Source organism: Phyllobates terribilis, unplaced genomic scaffold (genome assembly GCF_046119375.1).
Source record: "Phyllobates terribilis strain yellow unplaced genomic scaffold, ASM4611937v1 Scaffold_1__5_contigs__length_1240528914, whole genome shotgun sequence".
Taxonomy (NCBI): domain Eukaryota; kingdom Metazoa; phylum Chordata; class Amphibia; order Anura; family Dendrobatidae; genus Phyllobates; species Phyllobates terribilis.
This window is the reverse complement of record NW_027362761.1, coordinates 159,126,616-159,149,308: the sequence shown is the minus strand read 5'-3', so window position 1 is coordinate 159,149,308 and position 22,693 is coordinate 159,126,616. Positions and strand designations below refer to the sequence as shown.

The 22,693-nt window shown below is 43.6% G+C and overlaps 1 protein-coding gene across 2 annotated transcripts in view; it reads left to right on the top strand.

Moving 5' to 3' along the window:
• The window catches only part of RIC1 (RIC1 homolog, RAB6A GEF complex partner 1), a 141,619-nt gene that overhangs the window by 84,555 nt on the left and 34,371 nt on the right, over positions 1-22,693 (top strand). The window contains exons 6-12 of one of the 2 annotated variants that reach the window (XM_073669017.1): positions 1,210-1,337; positions 3,468-3,559; positions 8,162-8,250; positions 12,370-12,514; positions 14,375-14,423; positions 15,216-15,359; positions 20,097-20,300. In XM_073669017.1, the coding sequence (XP_073525118.1) occupies positions 1,210-1,337; positions 3,468-3,559; positions 8,162-8,250; positions 12,370-12,514; positions 14,375-14,423; positions 15,216-15,359; positions 20,097-20,300 (851 nt within the window). Of the gene's footprint in view, positions 1-1,206; positions 1,338-3,467; positions 3,560-8,161; positions 8,251-12,369; positions 12,515-14,374; positions 14,424-15,215; positions 15,360-20,096; positions 20,301-22,693 lie in introns of both variants that reach the window. The other variant, XM_073669014.1, reaches the window with a different exon arrangement.

The window sequence follows — 22,693 nt, the reverse complement described above, 5'->3', positions numbered from 1 at the left end:
GAATGTTAATGAACATAGACTACCTATAGAGTTTGATACCCATATGTTCCAATAGAAGTACTTTTTTATGCGTGATGTTTGGCAAACTTGCACCAGTACCAGATGTTTTAATAATTTTCAGATGAAAAATGTCCTTGTTTGTGCCGCTTTTCAGCAGATAAAAATCTTTGGTCTGTATGTGTCTTTTAGCATGGTAATATAATAAATAAGAATTAAATTAAAGGGGTTTACTTAAAATTTTACCAGTGGCTTGGTATGTTAAAAATAACAAATGAGGCTATACTCGCCTTACTGGCACTTTTGTGGATCCAGGAGTCTTCTCCTTGTTCAGTGTTGTGCTGTGTCGTACAACTTATGGTTTGTTTTCGGTCACAATTTGTTGTTTAGAAAGCTTACTCTATTGCTGCATTTCTACTCTTTTCTGTATATCTGTGTTTGTGGGTGTTTACAAATTAATTTTTAGTAGATGACTTTTACAGCTTTAGGGTATACTCAAACTGTCGTAAAACACGGCCGAGTGCTATGTGATGTTTTATCGGATAGCGCTCGGCCCAATGTTATACTGTGGAGCAGAGCAGATCTGCGATTATTTTCTCGTGCCGATTCAGGATGAGAAAACAATAGCAGCATGCAGCGAGTGGCTCCGGAATTCTGATTGCACTCGTTCATACAAGTCTATGGGTGCGTGTGAAACATCGGACTGCACTCGGATGTACGCGCACAGCGACCATGGAGAAGATGGAGAAATTAAGTTCTGTGTTTTCTCCGCACCTAATGCTAGAGAATCAGATCACACTCAGATGACAGAGTTTGCGCTGAGTGTCATTAGAATAATCAGCCTGATTCTCTTGCATGAGAGAATCCACGCCAGTGTGAGCGAGCCCTAATGAGGTGGCCCAAGAGAGGGTTACCTATTTTCCCAGTAGAGAAGGGTATCCTCCATGGAATGCTTGTTTGTCAAGCATTTATGGCATACTCTGGATATGCAATGGATATTTGTGATGGGAATATCCTTCCAAAGACAAATGCTGTTTAAAGAAAACCCTGATTTGAAAGTAAAAGAAATTCTTCCAGAAGAGAACAGACTTGCACCCACCTGGCCGTGAGTGTGTTCGATCCGTGTGGAAGTGCCAGCATTAGCATTACCATCGCCAGTATAAGGCCTCAGATAGACTTGTATGACTGATTGTTTGATTTTCTCCCCAGCAGGTTCGTTCTTAGATTTTGAAGGTGTTCACATCCGAGATATGGAGCATTGTGTAACTCTGGATGGATTTGCTGTTGTTTTTAACGATGGTCGCATTGGATTCATCACACCCGTGTCAAGCACTGCAGATGTAAGCTTTCGTCTCTTAACAGAATGGTTATTAACGCCTTTTGTGCCTGCTAGACTCGCTCCATTGCTTAGCGTCAACGGTGCCACCAACCAAGCTTATATTGTTTGTATGAAATACATATATTCTCTCTTGTCTGCTTTCACTACTAAGAGTCGCTTGGCACAAACTCCCTTACAATAATATACAGTGGCTTGCGAAAGTATTCTCACTCCCCCTTGGCTTTTTATCTATTTTGTTACATTACAATCTGTGTTTAAATATTTTTGTAATCTGATTTGTGTGTGATGCATCAGCACTAAATAGTCTAAGTAAGTGAAGTGAGAAAAATATAGGCATAAGTTAAATGTATGGAATTGAATAACTAAAAATTGGCATGTGCATATGCGATGAAACCCTTTTGCGATGAAGCCCCTAAAAATTTATTGTGCAAGCAATTTCCTTCATATGTCACATGACTGGTGAAAGGAAGTCCACCTGTGTGTAATCTACGTGTCACATGGTCTGTCAGTATAAGTGTCACATGGTCTGTCAGTATATGCATATTTTTCTGAAAGGCCACAGAGGCTGCAACACCATTAAGCCAGAGGCGCCACTAACCAAACAACACAATGAAGACCAAGGAGATCTCCAAACAAGTCCGGGACAAAGTTGTTGAGAAGTACAAGTCAGGGTTAGGCTGTGTGCCCACTATGCGTTTTTGATGCGGAATTTCCGCAGCGAAAACGCTTAAAAAACGCACATGCTGCGGAAATTTCCGCTGCGGATTATCATTGCGGAAAAATACGCAGCATGTCCATTAATTTTGCGGACACGCAGCGTAATTGCCGCCATTGACTTGCATTGAAACGCTTGATATCCGCATCACTACATGTGCACACACGGGTATGAAGTGATTCAATGTGCGGATGGTACCCAGGTCTGGAGAAGAGGAGACTCTCATCCAGACCCAGGTACCATAGAAACTGTAAAAAAAAAAAAAGAATTTAAAATAAAAAAGAAAGATTATACTTACTTTCCGATGTCCCCCAGTCTCCATAGTGATACGTGCGGTGTGTTGGGCGGCTCGCGGTGGTGTGAGGACCTGACATGACGTCATTGAGTCATGTGACAGGTGCGCGACCGCTGACATCGGCGGTCGCGTGACCTGTCACGTGACTCAATTACGTCATCGCAGGTCCTTCACACCTCCGCGAGACACCGGGGAGACCGGAAGGAGCGGAGGAGGAGACCGGGGGCCATCGGAAAGTTGGTATAATCTTTATTTTTTATTTTTCACCATTCTTATTCTTTTTTTTTTTTTTTAACTATTACTTGGTCACACTATATAAATCCATGCCGGTTGCATGGATTTATATAGTGTGACCAAGTTGTCAAGCACTTTCCAAGTGATGCTAAAATCGCTTGGAAAAGCGCTTGATAACCCGCATGCAGAAATGCATGCTAAAACGATTGACAAATGCTTTTACCTGGCGGAAAAAACACATGTAAAATCCACATGCGTTTTTCCTGCCAGGGAGAATCGGAAAAAATATGCAGCATTTCTGCAGCGTGGGCACATAGCCTTAGGTTATAAAAATAAATAAATAAAATATCCCAATCTCTGATGATAACCCCCCCTGGAGCACCATCAAATCCATTATCCTCAAATGGAAACAACATGGTACCACAACAAACCTGCCAAGAGAGGGCTCCCCAAATGTACTTAGGAAGGTGCTGTGGTCAGATGAGACCAAAATTGAACTTTTTGCCCACCAAGGTAAATGCTATGTCTGGCGTGATACCAGCACAGCTCATCACCCCAAGAACACCATTCCCACAGTGAAACGTGGTGGTAGCATCATGCTGTGGTGATGTCTTTCAGCAGCAGGGTCAGGGAAAATTGTTCAAGTCGAGGGGAAGCTGGATGGTGCGGATATATATATTATTATACACACACACACACACAACTGAAAATGTTGGCACCCTTGAAATTGTTCCAGAAAATGGTGCTACTGTATCAGATTAGAGCGCTTGGGCAGTGTAGTTTCATGGTGGTAATTGTAGCTCCCCTCACTGATTTGTAACTTTTTGTTTGCGTTGTAAATTTTTTTATTCTTTTATGTAGTAAAGTAGTATTTCTTATGTTAACAGCAGATCCATGGAGTTTGGGCACAGGATGTTGTCGATGGGACCTGTGTGGCAGTAAACAATAAATATAGATTAATGGCATTTGGATGTGCCAAGTAAGTACCAAGCTTATTTATTATGCAATAAAATTAGCATTGTTGCCTAATATGACATGACATGAACTGTGTAGACTGCAATACATTTTATAGCATAAAGTGAATATCCACCTTTAAATCCAAATATATTAGATATAGATGTTGTTTAAATAGGTCTAAAATTCTATGCTGAATGAGTTCATAATATACGTGTACATGGGCTGGAGTTCCTTTTTCTACTAAAGAATTGTAGATTAACAGCATAGATAGGTTTAACTATCAACAGAATTATGCTGGCCTGATCACAATCAGCATGAAAAACCACCAAGCTCCCTGATTACAAAGAACTATATTTCACATCCAACCAACTTATATGTGAAGCGCATGCATAGAATAAGCTGACGGCTGCATATTTTGTGTATGTGCTTTATATATAGGACCTGATTCATCAAATCGATTATGCCAGAATGCGACGCTCAATTTTCATCCACCTATTCCAAAATGGGTTTAACAGAGTCGGGACACCACAACTAGTCTAATTCATGACGAGCTGTGGTGTACCTTACGCCAGATATCTTCCTCCAGTCTCTGACTAGAGTAAGATTTGTGGAAGAGAGAAATTGTGGTGAGAACATCTTTGAATATGCATGTAGTGACAATCGTACAGATAAAATTATCCAATGGAAATCAAAAAGTATAGGCAAAAGAATGCCTGCACATACCAAAAAATACTTTATTATGAAGAATGTCACTATTATTTCCAGCGTTTTTTCACTCTTTCTGCCATGCATGGTTTTTCTATCTTTATCAATACCGCTGTTCGTGCTACACACTTCTGGCAGTTTTTTCTTTTCTTATTGTCTCATCATCCCTTTTTAAGCTCTGAAACATCATATTTATTACCCATTCTTTTAAATATTTTTTGAATTCTATTACATTATCATTATTGGGGATATTGTTTTTGATTTTTGTGTGATCCAACTGCATCTATTATTTTGGTTTGACGACTTTGTCTATATACTCATTATCATATACTGCGATATATTATTATATACACCTTTTGGTGTTTTTAATCGCTGTATTATATTTGTTCTATTTTTTTTTTTTTTTTATAATAGTGTATCATTTTTTGGATGTGCAGGCCTCCTTTTGCATTTACTTCTTGTTTTCCATTGGAGTAAGATGAAGCTCACAGAGGCGCACACCACTTGTCAGATGTTCCCGATTCATTAGAAGGGATGCACCTCTCAATTAATCAGGGGCATCGGACTCCACCACTCCCCATCAGCAAGACTGCTACTCTTCACGCCGGTCTTGCTATATCGGCGCCATGCTGCTGTAGCCTGCCGCACACATGAGGCATCATTGATGACATCCTGTCGACAGGGTAGGAGATGGAAGTCTGCAAACCTCTTACGCAACTAGTTGGTGATGTAGCAGGTCATTCCATTCCTGTCCATAAAGCAGAGCTGGGTGGAGAGAGTAAAGCCACCCAGTGGATTATTCTCCCCTTCCCTGCCACTTTTTAAAACTGAAGATAATTACGGTAATAAACTGCGAAAAAAAAAAATTCTTATATAGCCCACGGCATCCAGTATTCTGATGTTGCTAAATGAATGCTCCACTATGGTTGGCCGCTATAAGAAACGAGGACCGTTTGATAAATCTGCCCCACTGTGCGTCATTCCTTGTAATGAGGGAACCTGACGGTATTTCATGATGACCTTAGTTAATACAGCATGTAGAGTTGAGCAAAAAGATTTGATGGTCCAGAGCCCTGTAAGTCTCCCAGCATCCTCGGCGCCTCTTCTGATTAGTAGTCCTGAGACGACTTCATGCGAGCCAACTAGTCGGATGTGGTGTTGGAGATTCGCTTTGCTTTAGTACGGACTACCAAAGTGGCCGCTAGACCAGGGTCCTGCAAATCTTGTTGCTCAGCTCTAGTAGGATGTATCCTTAGAATCCCTTTAAAGCATGTTCTCTATAAATCAGATTGTTCTGGCTGATTTTATCTACTTAAAGGGAGCTTACTGACATCAAATCATAACTCCTGAGTCTTGTATTTTCAGTATTACCAGTGATGCTTCTCTATGCTTGTTATATTACTTATATATTTAGACAATTCTGATTGATGGACGAGAGACGTTGTGAATGTCTGATGTGCTGTGTGATTGTTACACTGTACATTCAAGACAATAGCCTGTCTCTTCTGCAAACACCACGCTTTTATTTCCACTTGTGTAAAGCTGTGCGGCTGACATGGTGGCAGTGATCGCTGCATCTAATTCAGTTAAAGACCCCTTCACCCATTCTTTACCCGACCTTCACAGCCACTGAATTTGCAGTACCACACACGACACATCACTATGGTTTTCTAATCCAAAGATGGCTTACATGATGTGAAATAATATTAAAGGGGTTGTCCACTACTAGGCAACCCCTTCTTAAACTAAATGTTTGGCCCCGATAAAATAAAAAAGCTTCTACCAGCCTCCTATGCCAGCGCTGTTCCAGCGGTGTTTGCACTCGCGGTCCCAGGGCTTTGATGCGGTGGAATGACACGTGATGCCCGGCACCCAATCAGCGCTGGCGTCAATGCCCCCCCCCCTCCCCCAACTCCCCCCCCCCCCCCCCTCCTCTCCCCTCCTTCGGACAAAGTGAATATGAAGAGGAAGTCAAGGCTGCAGCTTTTTTTAAAATTCATCACGCAACGTTTCAGCCACAGTCTGCTTTGATCAAGCAAAGAATAAGAAAAGAATAAAACACAGCAAGTATATACAGAAATACATTGCAAATATTTATACCCCATTTGGATTGGGCTCAACCTTTTCTTCACCTCTTAGCCCGTCCCCACAGTCTAGCTAAAGCTAAGCCTTTTCATGACCTCCAGTAAGGTTTTGACTGTCCGATCCTATCATATACTTCAAGTATTTGCCAACCAACATATGAAGTTTGGCTTTTTCAGTTGACCTTCATCTCCTATTTATGAACAGTTAAACAAAAGTGAACTGATGCAGATCCTATGTTTCCTCTATGTTGTGCCAGTCATACGTGCTTGTGAGTGAGCCAGGATGCTGCTCTCTTGCTAAAGCTTATGACGATCTTTAGTTGGATGTCCTTGCATCTCCACTTCTTGTTTGTGTTCGACATAGACAAGCGTTTCCTGTGATGGCATGTCTACAGTGTTGTGTGAAGGGTTCTGCCTGACTGGTTGATTTCACTAGCTAAGCAAGGCCCTTGTCTATCCATTAGTCTTGGCAGGAAAGGGGACTGATTTAGATTAAAATAGGCCAGCCTACCAGCTTTAAGCTTTAAAGGGAACCTGTCATGTGATTTGTAGCATCTAAACTGGCCCAACTGCGTTGTTGGTGATGCAATGAGTATCACTAACATACTTTTTTCATTAAAATCGGCGCTGTAATCCTTTGCAAAAAAACACTTTATATAGTTATATCATACTTGCTCGTTTAGTCATAGGGGTGTAGTCCATTTTGTTCAGTCAGGGTTGTCGCCGCCCATGCAATTTGAATGATGTTCCCGGGTTTGCGCTGACGTCACTGGAATCCGCTTTGAAATACCGCACTTGTTATGTGTGTAGCACGGAGCCGTGCATGCAGCGTGACGAGCGGCTCCCCGCGCATGTTCAGTGAAGCTATATGTAGTTCTCAGCTTCACTGTGTGCACATGCGCCGGAACCGCTGCGCGTCACAGTTAGGCTATGTGCCTACGATCCCGACGTAGCAGCGCTTTGGACGCAGCATATTTTTGCTGCGTCCAAAATGCTGCGTTCTATTGAACGCAGGTAAATCTGCATGTGTTCACTGAACCATGCGGATTTACCGCATTCAATACATTCTAATGGTCAAATTTCTGTTGCAGAGACTAGCGACTCCTCCGCAAGAGAAATTGACATGCTGCGGTCCTGAAAGACGCGCCACATGTCAGTGTCCGCAAGTGATCCACAGTCTCAAATGCACGCATAGTGGACATGGGATTTTGACAAATCCCATCCACTAGGCTGTAACATCTGGCCGCAGCGGGTTTGACGCTGCATAAATACGCAGCTTCAAACCCACCGCAATTCTTGATCGTGAGTACGTTCCCTAAGTGAAGCTGGGAACTATACACAACTTCACTGCGCACGCGCGGGGAGGTGCACGTCCCGGCGCATGCGCGGCTCCCCGATACACACTGCGCAAGTGCGGAATTTCAAAGCGGATTCCAGTGACGTCAAAACAAACCCGGGAGCATCATTCAAATGGCGTGGGCGGCGACAACCCTGACAGACCGCGATGAAGCACACCGCTATGACTAAACAAACAAGTAAGATATAACTATATAAAGTGTTTTTTGCAAAGGATTACAGCAGTGATTTTAATGAAAAAAGCGTGTACACACTGTGGACAGTTTAGATACTACAAATCACATGACAGGTCCCCTTTAAGTATAGCTGCTGGGATCACTGCTAACATGTAGCAGTCGGGGCACCGCTGATAACACAGGGATAATAGTAACCTGTGTGTGTTGATATTGGGAACACCTCTAAATGTACTAGGATCAACCATTTATTTCATCAGTTTGCCCTGTGTCATCACCCACTGTACTCTTCTTTCCTTTCCCTAGTGGTTCTGTACTTGTATACACAATAGATAACACAACTGGCGCTATGCAGCTTTCTCATAAATTGGAGCTTACTCCTAAGCAGTATCCAGGTAAGTCCCTAATAATTCTCTCTCTTCATTCTGTGTACACAATTTATGTGATTCCTGGGTCTTTCCTTTTTCTCATAATTTAATTATTGTTTTGAATTCTTTTTTGGTGCAGAAAAATTCCTTTTTATCATTTTTATTCATGAATGAATGTGCTAATGATTTAAAATTCTTAAAAAATAATATTTAATGTATGTGTGCTAGTAACAATGCTTTTATAGAAAATATTACATTTTTATTATGTACAGTATCTGTCAAAAGTTTAAACACACCTGTTCAGGCAAAGGTTTTCCTTGTACTTATTGGAATGTGCACATTGTAGATTCAGACTAAAGACAACAAAACCACAATATAACATATATAGAAACAATGAGTGAAGAAACTCATGTAATACAAGCACGAATGTGTGTTAAACCTTAGGCCTTATTCACCTTGTGTTTCTGCAGTGCGTCCTGGCTTCCATCTGAATCCCTCTAATATGGGATTCAGGCGAACTGCTGACGGGGCCACAGACTACAGTGACACAGAATGGAGTTCAAATGAACTCAGTCAGTGTTTTTTCTTTGAATGTATCCATTTTATTTACTTGGGCGGTTTGTCTGAATTCTGGTTTTGATTCCTTAAAGTATACCCATTTTACTCTCGTGACCACTGTACACCTCCTTATCATGTCATCTGATTCAGCTCTCCTTTTTTGTCACATAGGCCTTAGATAGCCTGCAGGTGTGTTTTGGGTCATTGTCCTGTTGCAGCACAAACCAGATGGGATGGCGCGCTGTTACCAATAGTGTCACCTGCAAAGCACCCTCAACACCATAACTCTTCCACCTCCATACAGTTACCACCACACATATAAAAACCATCTGCTCACCTTTTCTGCATCTCACAAAGATGGTGGGTGCCAAAAACCTCAATATGTATTTCCACTGATCTAATGTCCAGTCCTTGTGTTTCTTGGCCCAAAGAAGTTTCTTCTTGTTTGCATACCAATGTAGTGGCATCTTTGCTGCAATTTTAATCATAAAGGCCTGCTTCCCACAGTCTCCTCTGGACATCTGGAAAGTTGGCATTGAGATGTGTGCTACTTTATGTCTGTGTATCATTTATAAGGGCTGTTATATGAGGTGCTGTCAATTTGCGTTTTCTAAAGCTGGCAACTCTAATGAACTTATCCTCTACAGCAGAGGTCCCCAACCTTTTTTGCACCAGGGACCGGCTTTAAGCAAGACCAGTTTTCCATGGCCCGGTGGGGGTGGGGGCGGGGCTTTGGTCATATGGGGGTGGGGTTATGGAGGGGTGGAGCTGTATGGGGAGGATGCTGGCGGGACCTCGGTGTACAGCGCTGCTAAGTAGCAGCATTGTACATTGAGCGTCAGTGTATACAGCGCTGCTGCTTAGCAGCGCTACACACTGAACACCGGTACCGGGAGCCGCGTCACTGAAGCCAGTCTGCTGCCCCAGCACACCCCACATAACATGTTCTGCCGGGGGCGTGTCAGTGAGGAGAGCCTGCCGCCCCACCCCGTCAGGAACACACCATGCTGTGCAGGAGGGCCGCGTCACTAAGACCCGCCCCGTGACGTACAACAGGTACCATGCTGTGCTGTGGAGGGCTGCGTCACGAAGACCCGCCCGACGCCCCACCCCGTCCTGCATAATGTTCTCTGCCGGGAGCTGCGAGCTGTCACGGCTATGGCAGAAAACATTATAAATCCACACAGAGCGAGTTCTGACCAGGCGCAGGGCCGCGGAGCTAGCTGTCAGCGGCAGGGCCGGCTCCAGGTTTTTCTGGGCCCCGGGCGAAAGAGTCTCAGTGGGCCCCTTTAACACATACCACGATTCATGATGCAGAGATACGGAGGAGAAATATATATATATAGTACAATGCAAAGATTTCACTTCATGAGTGATATCTATTGTAAATTCTACAATAGCTCAGAAACCGGTGAATCGCTCCACACAGAATAGTGGCCCCCATATAAGGCTCCATACGGAATACTGGTCCCCATATAACGCCCATACGGAATACTGGCCCCCATATAACGCTTCATACGGAATACTGGCCCCCATATAAGGCCCCATACGGAATACTTGCCCCCATATAAGGCCCCATACGGAATACTTGCCCCCATATAAGGCCCCATACGGAATACTTGCCCCCATATAAGGCCCCATACGGAATACTTGCCCCCATATAAGGCCCCATACGGAATACTGGCCCCCATATAAGACCCCATACGGAATACTGGCCCCCATATAAGGCTCCATACAGAATACTGGCCCCCATATAACGCTCCATACAGGATACTGGCCCCCATATAACGCTCCATACAGGATACCGGTCCCCATATAATGCTGCATGCAGGCTGTTACCCCCCCACATAATGCCCTATACAGGCTGTCCCCCCCTTATAATGCTCCATGCAGGCTGTTACCCCCCACATATTGCCCCATACAGGCCCCTCCCTTTTAATGCTCCATGCAGGCTGTTACCCCCACATAATGCCCCATACAGGCTGCCCCCCCCCCCTTATAATGCTCCATGCAGGCTGTTCCCCCCCACATAATGTCCCATACAGGCCCCCCCCTTTTAATGCTCCATGCAGGCTGTTCCCCCCCACATAATGCCCCATACAGGCCCCCCCCTTTTAATGCTCCATGCAGGCTGTTACCCCCCACATAATGCCCCATACAGGCTGCCCCCCCTCTTTATAATGCCCCATGCAGGCTGTCACCCCTCCTCTTTATACTGCCCCATGCAGGCTGTCACCCCTCCTCATTATAATGCCCCAAGCAGGAATCCCCCCCTCTTTATAATGCCCCATGCAGGCTGTTCCCCACCTTATAATGCCCCATGCAGGCTGTCACCCCTCCTCTTTATAATGCCCCAAGCAGGATGCCCCCCCTCCCCTCTTTATACTGCCCCATGCCTCCATACATTAAAAAAAAAAAAAAATCAAATACTCACCTCCCTTCTCCTCACCTGCTGCCCGCTGCCTGCTGCCCGCCGCTCGCTGCTCGGCTCCGAACTCCAGCGTTGTCGTTTCTTCCCGCTCAGCGCTCCCTGTGACGGCTCAGGGGAGGGCGCGGTGTAAAGACGTCACCGCGCCCTCTGACCTGAGACGTCACAGGGAGCGCAGAGCAGGAAGACAGCTGATCTGCGGAGGCACGGGGAGAGGTAAGTATCGGGCTGCCGGGGCCCTGAGCAAGCGGCGGAGAAGGGCGGGCGCTGACACCGCTCTCCGACGCCCATAGCCCAGCGGGGTGCGCGACCGCCAGTGGGCCCCTCTGCCTGCTCAGAGCCCCGGCATTTGCCCGGGTGCTGACGCCGGCCCTGGTCAGCGGCGCCGCGGACCGGCTGAAAAACCCCAACGGCCCGGTCCTGGTCCGCGGACCGGCGGTTGGGGACCTCTGCTCTACAGAAGAGGTAATTCTTGGTCGTTGGTCTGGGGCAGTTCTCACGAGAGTCAGTTTCTTAAAAATGATTGAAGGTACTTTCAAGTGCAGTTAAGAAAGCCATCAGTGTTCTAGGAAGTTTTGGGATCGTGTGACCATCATGTCTTTACGTACTGTAATTACGGACTATTGTTTCTCTTTACTTAGTTGCGTGATTCTTGCCATATTCTGTTTTAGAACAGTTATGGGATAGGGCTTAGCGCTGTATGGAACTGTGTACTGATACTACTGCTAGCCACACTTGATGGTCGCAAACATTTTCTGAAGGCTGGTAATTCCACAAATAGATTCTTTACAAGATCTACTTGTTCATTGGAAGCTATCCCAGGTGACTACCTGATGAAGCTCCTTGAGAGAATGCCAGGGGTGTGTAAAGGCTGTTTATCAGAGTTAAAGTGGGGCATTTTGAGGAATCTAAAGTTTAGCACACATTTTGGTTTGTTTCACACATCTTTCTTTACTCCTTGTTTCCATATGTGCCCCTTTGTTGTTTTGCTGCCGTTGGTCTGAATCTACATTGTGCACATTCCAATAAGGACAGGGAAAACCATTGCATGAACAGGTGTGTGTCCAAACTTTTGACTGGTACTGTACATGTATATCTTTAAGATTTATCCAGATCTTTATAAAGGTCATCAATTTACTGGATATAACTGGTTACATTAGATATCTGGAACAAGACTGGATCAGTGAAGTTAATACGATGGTCACCCGATTACAGTGTTGTCATGGTGACTTGGGAATGTGGAGGACTTTCCCTGTGGAGCGTATTTGGAGCACATCTGATTTGTACTCTTGGAGGAGACTTTGCGTAAGTAATCAGAGGCTGCTTTTCCCTTCTGTGTCACTTACCTGTGCTCATCTCCTGATACATGTGTCCTAACAAATGGTTAAAGTTCTGATATGGAAATCTATAATGCTGAATGAAAGTCATCTCCTTGTTAGAGTACCTATCTTTAACAGTAGATCTTTTGACAGTAGATCGAATGTATAAGACTTTTCTCAAATGAATGTCACTAGTAAATAGCTCTACATTACAGGGGTGCAGGCTTTACTTTCGTTGTTAGTATCTGCGTAAAATCTTGTGAGATTCTCATCTCTCTGACAAAGCTGTGAGCGGTGGCCGGATTCTATACATCATCATAATGCTAGATAGAGCTTGTGCTCTGACAGGCAGGATATATGGTGGACTTCACTTTTTTTGCTTTTTGTATCGTTGGTTCATAGATTATTATGGAAAAGTGCATTCGCCTGTTCTTTTTTTATTTTTTTTTTTTTTTTTTAATCAAGATCTCCATAAAGAGCAAATTAATGAGCCTGAACTTTTAGTAAATTTTGAATACTATTAATTATCAGCTAAAGAATAGGATGTCACCAATATCCTGCTCAGATAAAGGAAGAGGATGCAGCTGTTGCAAAGGATTAATGGCAGAACAAATAGCTGCTTGTAAAGGGTTAGAAGAATTTTGAGAGTGCCAACTTTTTTGGCCATGACTGTATAACTACATCCAGCATTAAGAGCTTGAAGTAGGACTACAGCACAGATTTCAGCAAACAGCCTCCTGCTACACAGTGGTATTTTCCAGCTCAGAAGTCTTATGTAGCTGTCAAAATAGTGGGACAGCAGAGACTTTGATGTCTACCACTAAAGTCTCCTTTTCTTAAATCAGACAGATAATTCTGTGTACAACACAGACTCAAACTGATGGTGTCAGAGGTAACATCATCCTGCTGTGACTGAGACAAGTGCCATAAATTCCATAACACCCTTCACTTCCTTCCCACTAATATGCTTGCTGGTGGCAAAGGAGGCCAATAGTGACCTGCATTGCATAGTATAAGTGCCTAAACAGCTGGTGGTGATAGTGCTGCTGCTGTTTTTGCTAGCAAGTCCCACATTCTTACATGCGGTATGTTTTTTTTTTTTACACTACGTTACAAAACGATAATTAACTTGTGGCAATCTTTTCAACCCAATTATTAAACTCATGACAAAAAGGGCATAAGAAATACTAGGTAGATAGGTAAACAAAACAGAAAAAAAAAATATTTATTTTAATGTTGGTCATCTGTGCTCTACTCCTTAAACTTTCTAATCATGCAGCAGCTTAGACCAGGAGATCACAGCTGTATCATTCATTACATCTCACACACTGAGAAACCTGCTCTAAGCTGTGGTTGGGGGCGTGTTCTTTTTTTCCCCAGTGTGTTGCTGCTTGCTTGCAATTGGTCACCATCATACAGGGAGATGAAGTACACGCCCTCAGTGAAAACTGTCTGATAACACCCACTTGTACTTAACATTTTAAGTGCCACATATTTTGATTGCTAATATCTCTGCAAGTAGAGGTGAAATTTAAAAAAAAAAAAAAAAACAAAAGTTTTATTCTGCTCTCCAACCACTTCTACTTAGTGTGTCCAGTTCAACGTGAACATTTTGAAAAGGTCCTTTTTCAGGCCTGGCCATTAAGTGATTCAAATTAGAGTACGGTACTTTTAATAATAATGTGGATCTGAGAAATGTTTTTTTTTCTCTTTTTTAAATAAAATTTTCCAGTAGCTGGTAGGTCCTCCTTAAATCACATTGTGCAATTCAGCATGGTACAGTATAATAGGGAACTGATGCATGTAGATGGGGTTGCCTTCTAACGTGAAATCATTATCGTTTCAGATATAGAGCAGATGGCACGAAGAAAGAGTCTTTGAAAATCAGCTCAATGGTAAAAACATTTTTCTACATTTTGTTCTATGAGTTTTACTACACTAGGTCTTGCATTTGTTTCCAATGGTCATTTGTGTAGGGAAGAAATCTGTGACTGGTGATCCATGTTTTAGTAATTGGTGAGGGTAACATGTTGTTGAATCCATAGCACCAGATAATATCCGCTGCATGTGCGTGAGGTATTTTAAGATTTCCTACAGTAGCTTTACTTCTCATATTCTGAATAAGACTGACTAGTGTCAGACAGCATTGCCAGTTTGTGACAACATTTCTACAAATTTAGTTAATGTTCACACGTTGCGTTTTTTCTGCAGGCAAAACCTGCTCTCTTGGCAGTAAAGCAGCAGCGTCAAAAAAGCTGGTATTGTTGCTTTTTTTTGCTGTGTTTTTATTGTCTTTTGGGCATGCTCATAAAGTTTAGCTCCCCCCAAAAAAAGATGATGCAACTTCCTTATGGTTACTGCATTTTTTGCTGTGTTTTGCACTTACCCATTGCTTTCTATGGGTGAAAAAATGCTGAAAGACGTGACATGCTGCATTTTGCAAAAACTCAGCAGTTTTCCAAGTCAGTCAGGAAAGAAAAACAATATGTGTGCATGAGATATCTAAAATCTCATAGCTTTTGCTGGTACTGTAAAACGCAGCTTAATATTTGCTTAAAAAAATGCAGCAAAAATGCAAAGTGTGAACGTAGCCTTAAGATGATTTTAGTGAGCCGTCTATGGTAGGCACTTTTTTTGTACAATAAGTGAGATGATAGTTACACGTAAAGTTTCTTGTTTTGTTGCAGAGCTGGGGACCTGAAGGCTACCACCTGTGGGCACTCACATCCGAGTGCATCGGGCATGCAGCAAGTGACAAAACTGTACCCAAGCAGTCTGGAATACTCCAATTCCAGTTTATTAAGAGTGCTCTTACGGTAAACCCATGCATGGTACGTGAATGGAAATTCTGTGACGCTTGCTTGGCATTGTGACTAGGCCCTAGAATGTGTTTCTTAGTTTTTTTCTATTTCCAGTTTGAGGCTGTGTTGACAGTTGAGATGCTTACAGGTCCTTACCCATGTTCACCCATTCACAGCCTGATCACGGGTTTTGTTTCATTGTCTGCTTAAAGAATGCTGTTTACAAGTGCATATATTCTCAATATCCAGTGGGAAATGTGGCCATTTTTGTACCACTTGTGTGTCATTCCTTTTATTTTGACTTGGAGAGGGGGGAAATATTTCCAAACATACTAGCTGATTACTGATTAGCTGGTATCTTGTTACCACTTGCGGAACAACTATGATCCACATCAGATAACATCCCTTTTATAGGCCAGGAGAGGCTCTTATGGATCAGCCTTTCATTCTGACTGTAATACTACAGCTTGCTGTGAAAAAAGCCTTTGAAGAAGAAACACATTTTTTAATTTTAAAGATTTACAAAAAAAAAAATTATGATATCAAATCTGAAAAATTATTTTTAAAGTTGTATTTTTATTTGTTAACAGTACTGGCTGCAGCTGCTTACATTTACCTTGAAAACCTAATGTACTTCTAGATCACATTATGACTGCAGTAACTGTTGGCAGGATTTACTTGCATGTGTCTAGTGTAACTCCTCTACTCACATTCTGGTCGTTTGCAAAAGGATAAGGGAGGATGAAGTTTAGGATCACAAAGCAGATTCATTTTGTTGGCGACTGCATTCTGATACCGAGATGTGGACAGTGTCACCGAATACGATGCCAAGATGTTGACAGTGTCAGCTAATAATTCTGATAGGTGGCGCTACACTGCTTACTGGTCTTTACAGAGATCTGAGCAGAGCAGTTATTTCATTGCGGCTGCAGCGCTCAGATCACAGTAATTACACAGTTCAGCAGTCAGTATCACACATGATAGGATTAGATACACAGCACAGCAGACTGTATCATACACGATTAGATACATAGCTATGATATGATGGGATTGGATACACAAGTATGTGGACTGTATCACACATAATAGAATTAAATACATGGCTCAGCAGACTGTATCGCAAATGGTAGGATTAAATGCACAACACGTGTGGACTGTATCGCACATGATCGAATTAGATACATGGCTCAGCAGTCTGTTTCACACATGATAGGATTAGATATACGGCTCTTTGGACAATTGCTGTGATCTGAACGGAGCACTCATGTCATTGCGGCACTTAGATCACTGTAATGAGCGCTCACCAAGTCTGGGCACCAGTGCCACAGCGGTGATTTCATCCAGTGATATATACTCACCTCTGTATGTAGTCGCCTCGGCATCTGTGATGCCCGGACCTGTGCTCACTGCTGAGCGGGGCAGCTGCAATATTATAATTGCCCTGCTCTGAGCACTAATTACCGGTGAGCACAAATCTGGGCACCAGGGCTGCGGCAGTGACTTCATCCAAAGGTGAGTACAATGTCACTGGATGAAATCACCATCATAGCACTGATGCTCAGACCTGTGCTCACCACTTATTATTGTGATCTGAGCGGAGCAGTCACAGTAACATGATGGCTCCACTCAGATCACAGTCATTTACAGGTGATAGAGGGAAATTGTAGCCAGCGTTTAGCACTCGACTACAATAAAATGGCGCCAGGCTCCACCTACAGCTGTAAACTTGACCAGTGCCCAGCTGAAGCAGACACCGCGTCAGTCATCGACCACAGTCCCCTATGACCTGGGACTGCTGTATTCGCAATCCCCAATGACTCATTTGAAAGGTTATTTAAAAAAAAAAAAAAATACATAATTTAATATTATGCACTAATAAATTAACTATTTAACATAAAGTCCGAACATTTAAAAAAAATATATATATATATATTACATGTGACACTTTTTTTTTTATGCTACTCATAATTTTTATCTCAAAATTGGCATATATCAGCATTATAATTCTTGGGAAACGATCTAAATTGGTTTAATTTTTTTTAAAATAATTTAACTGCTACCTGAGAGGATGATTTCCTCCCACACCAACCATTCGTATTTTTCTTTGTTTTATCACCTGATACTGCATCATTTGCTGGAGTTTGCAGTAGTTCACGTAATCTAATCTCCATAGGCTTACATTTTAAATTGCAATTTGTTAAAATCTCTCCTCCCTTTTTTCCTTAATTCATGTAGCATTGCTAAACGGAATGTACAGTGTGTATATGTATATATATATATAGATATATATATATAATCTCTATATCTATCTATAATGTAACGGAAGATGCTTGTCTCTGTCTGAAGCCTTTATAGACTGCGCTTGTGAAACGCACCAGACAGAAGACTGCTTCCAGCCGTTACAGGTAAGCAGAGTGTATGGCGCCGGAGATCACGGTATACGTAGACACTGAACGCATACCGCGATTTCCGGCGCCATACTTACCTGACCGGGAGGAGCGTTACCACAGCGCCTCTCTTCGCCGGAGACTGGAGCAGGAGTGAGGCGTCGGATCGGCGCATGCGCATAGCGCTGTCCGGTGCCATTTTACTGAAGACACATTTGCAGTGTGTCTTCAGCAAAATGGCGTCAGACAGCGAGGTATGGGCACGCGCGTACTCTGCTGCTGCACTCCTCCCCCGAACAGGACATAGCAGCGCTGGAGCACAGGGAAGAAAGGTGAGTGTAAGTGTTTATCTTTTTGTATGTGTGTACAGCGTGAAAGGGATGAGGGGTACCAAGCATACCAGGATTGTGGGGTGAGGGGATCATGCATACCAGGATGAGGGGTACCACACATACCAGGATTGGGGGTGAGGGGACCATGCATACCAGGATTGGGGGGTGAGGGGACCATGCATACCAGGATTGGGGGTGAGGGGACCATGCATACCAGGATTGGGGGGTAAGGGGACCATGCATACCAGGATTGGGGGGTGAGGGGACCATGCATACCTGAATTGGGGGGTGAGGGGACCATGCATACCAGGATTGCGGGGTGAGGGGACCATGCATTCCAGGATTGGGGGGTGAGGGGTGCCACGCTTACCAGGATTGGGGGGTGAGGGGACCATGCATACCAGGATGAGGAGTACCATACATACCATTATTGGGAGGTGAGGGGACCATGCATACCAGGATTGGGAGGTGAGGGGACCATGCATACCAGGATTGGGGGGTGAGGGGACCATGCATACCAGGATTGGGGGGCTGAGGGGACCATGCATACCAGGATTGGGGGCTGAGGGGACCATGCATACCAGGATTGGGGGCTGAGGGGACCATGCATACCAGGATTGGGGGCTGAGGGGACCATGCATACCAGGATTGGGGGGGTGAGGGGACTATGCATACCAGGATGAGGAGTACCACACATACCATTATTGGGGGGTGAGGGGACCATGCATACCAGGATTGGGGGGTGAGGGGACCATGCATACCAGGATTGGGGCGTGAGGGGGCCATGCATACCAGGATTGGTGGGTGAGGGGACCATGCATACCAGGATTGGGGGCTGAGGGGACCATGCATACCAGGATTGGGGGCAGAGAGGACCATGCATACCAGGATTGGTGGGTGAGGGGACCATGCATAACAGGATTGGTGGGTGAGGGGACCATGCATAACAGGATTGGTGGGTGAGGGGACCATGCATACCAGGATTGGGGGGTGAGGGCACCATGCATACCAGGAATGGGGGGTGAGGGGTGCCTTGCATGCCAGAATAGGGATGAGGGGTACCATACATACCAGGATAGGAATGCAGGGTGCCATGCATACCAGAATAAGGATGAGGGGTACCAGGATTGGGGGGTGAGGGGACCATGCATACCAGGATTGGGGGGTGAGGGGTGCAAGGCATACCAGGATTGGGGGTGAGGGGTGCCATGCATACCAGGATTTGGGATGTGGGGTGCCATGCCTTCCAGGATTGGGGGTGAGGGAGCCATGCATACCAGGATTGGGGATGAGGGGTGCCATGCATACCAGGATTGGGGGTGAGGGGTGCCATGCATACCAGGATTGGGGGTGAGGGGTGCCATGCATACCAGGATGAGGAATACCATACATACCAGGATAGGGATGAGGGATGGGGTACCATGCATACCAGGATAGGGATGAGGAGTACCACACATACCAGGATTGGGGATAAGGGGTGCCACGCATACCAGGATTGGGGATGTATGGTGCCACGCCTTCCAGGATTGGGGGTGAGGGGTGCCATGCATGCCAGGATTTGGGGTGAGGGGTGCCATGCATGCCAGGATTGGGGGTGAGGGGTGCCACGCATACTGGATTGGGGGTGAGGGGTGCCATGCATTACAGGATAAGGATGAGGGGTGCCATGCATACCAAGATAGGTATGAGGGGTGCCATGCATACCAAGATAGGATGGTGGAGACAGGATGGGGGCAGCACAAATTCCAGGAGGGGGGCAACACATACCAGCATGGGAGACCATATACCAATAAAAATGCTTGCCACCCGGGCGTAGAACGGGTTCAATAGCTAGTATATATGCGTGTAAAAATATATAAATAAATTTTATGCGATGATTGCAAAAGAGTCTGCTGCGAATCTTTACATACTCCTCTACCTAATCACCACTAAAATAGCCCATTTGTCCAAAATATTCAGCATCCATATATCTTTTTTGCATAGTAGAACAGAGAATGCTGACTTGCTGACTAATTTGTACTATAATAAACTGCATTATTCTCTTACAGAGCAACCAAGAGCAAGTATTGCTTCAAGGGGAAGATCGCTTATACTTGAACTGCGGGGATGCAACTCAGACTCAGCATGTTAGAGGCTCTTCATCACATCCTGAGCACAAGTCTATACGTGACAGAAGTCAATTTCCTGTAGGAAATGTAGATTCTCAGGGTTTAAGCACTTTACTGGGACATAGACACTGGCATGTTGTGCAGGTACTTTGCTTTAATAAGGGTAGAAATGATGCTTCTACTATTGGCTACACGAGGGCACATATCTGTAAGACAAATACCCTGCAAAAATGTTTCATTCAAGATTTATGTAGGAATAACTATTTTTTTTTTATTTTTTACATTTCCATTTCATCTGTATTTAAAAAAAAATAAATCCTGAATCTTGCTATTTTCCCTCTTTATATTCACAAGCCGAATTACACAGTAGAAAGGAAATGTTTACACGTGGCATTTTTGCAGCGATTTTTATTGTAGCTAAAACCTTCATTTTTGGCAGTAAAAATGCTACTTATAAAATGCATCAAATAGTTGTTTCCTGCTTCTGTTTTCAGTTGGATTGCATGAGTGATTTTTCTACAGTGCATGTTAATAAATTATTTATACACCAAAAATGCTACAATAAATGTTGCAAAAAATGCAGCACAAATATTATACTGTGGGGTTTTTTTTCAGCGTTTTTGTAATTTCTTATTACTTTCAATGTTCAAAAACACTGCAGTGCTCAAATTCTGGCAGAAAGAAAGAAAAAAAAAAAAAAAGCTGCATGTACATCTATGTCTACTTGTAGTGTCTGTCGCAGGGTACTGCACATCAGCCTCCTATTTAAGTCAATAGGAGGCGAATGTGCAGCACCCTCCGGCGGATGTGCAATACCAACTATTGCTGGTACTGTAAAATGCTGATTTTTTTTTTCCCCCCTCTTGAAAAAATGCCATGTGTGAACATACCCTAACATCTATGTGTAGAAAACACCGGTGCCACCTTTCACAATAGGTGATGAATACCACTTCCATCCCTCTTCAAGACAGAGCAGGCCTAAAACACAGACATCAATAGTCTGAAGATGTTCATTGTCAATGTGGCTACTGTAAAGTACATGTCTAAAAGCTATTTAGAAACTCGGCTAAGATGGCTGCTCCAATAAACACGTGCAGAAAATAGAATAGAAAATTCTACCTTTGAAAAGTAAGACCAGATTTGAAAAAAAGGCTTTTACAGTCTGGCATTAATTATTAAAAATACACACGTGTGTGTCTCTGTGTGTGTCTCTGTGTGTGTGTCTGTGTGTGTGTCTGTGTGTGTGTCTGTGTCTCTTCCAGGCAAAGACAAATCCTCCAGATATGGTGAAATAAAGGAAAGCAGCCATCCAAAATAAGTACAAAAGGTCAGATTTAATTGCCCATAATGGCAACGTTTCAGTCTCTTATGGCTTGAGAAAGGTTCACATATGGACTGAAATGTTGCCATTATGGACTATTAGATATCACCTTTTGTACCTATTTTGGAGTGCTGCTTTCCTTTTTTTTGCAGATGGATAATAGATATGGATAGATGGATGGATGGATGGATAGATAGATAGATAGATCCTTTAAAAAAATAGTACAGAAAATCCTTGACTATGTCTGTTGTAAGCCTACCAATGATTATATCAATATTCTGCTGACGGCAGCTCATCGCCTAGACCGTAGCTTTAGACGTGTTGAAATGCAATATCCGCCATTAGGCTGCCTGTATACATATTAGATTGGGGGCCAAAAATGCAGGTTTGGCCAGCTTAATTTGATTTGTAGGGCATTCTTTCAGCTCTGTAGGCTATTTTTATAAATGCCTGAGCATTTTGATAAATACGTTCAGACTTGTGTGAAGTTTAGAAGAGGCGAGGGGGTGTTTGGCGTTACAATTTGACAGTACTGTTGTGTAACTGAGGCTTGCAGAATTCCAGCATCACTAGAGTTTTTTCATGACCCATTACAATGCCCTTCGTGTGAAAACTGCTTTTCATCAACTCCTAGAGCACAACGTGAAATACCGTATATGAACCCGTTTGCATTGCAGTGGATTTTCTAGTGCTGTTTTGTCAGGACATTGTGCTAGGTCTGAACTTGTCTAGAAGTGTCGATTGATATAATTTGAATGGGAAGAATGTATAAAATTCAGCTTTACAGTTAAGGTAAAGGCAAACTCATGACGCGTGTTTACAAAGATAAAACCACTATGTAATGTCAAAAATGTTGAAGCTTTTCTGTATCTCTATCTTCCTCAGTTCAGATTTGTGATTACATGGTGAAAACATAGGCCAGGGATAAACGCTAAGTGGTTGTTTTATTAGGGATGCCCCCCCATATTGGACCTTTTATGGCCTTCAGAATTGCAGCAGTTCCTCATGGCATAGGTGTTGATATAATTTTGCAGGAATATAAATCCTTGTGGACAGGATGCCATAGATTGCCATAGATTAGATGGAGATACTGAAACGCTGTGAACAGCCCTCTCTACCTCATCCCAGAAAATCCCTATAATTAATATCAGGGGACTGTAATTGCAAGGAAAGCGAGGAAGATTCGCTGTCATTCTTGGAATCTGAATCCATGACT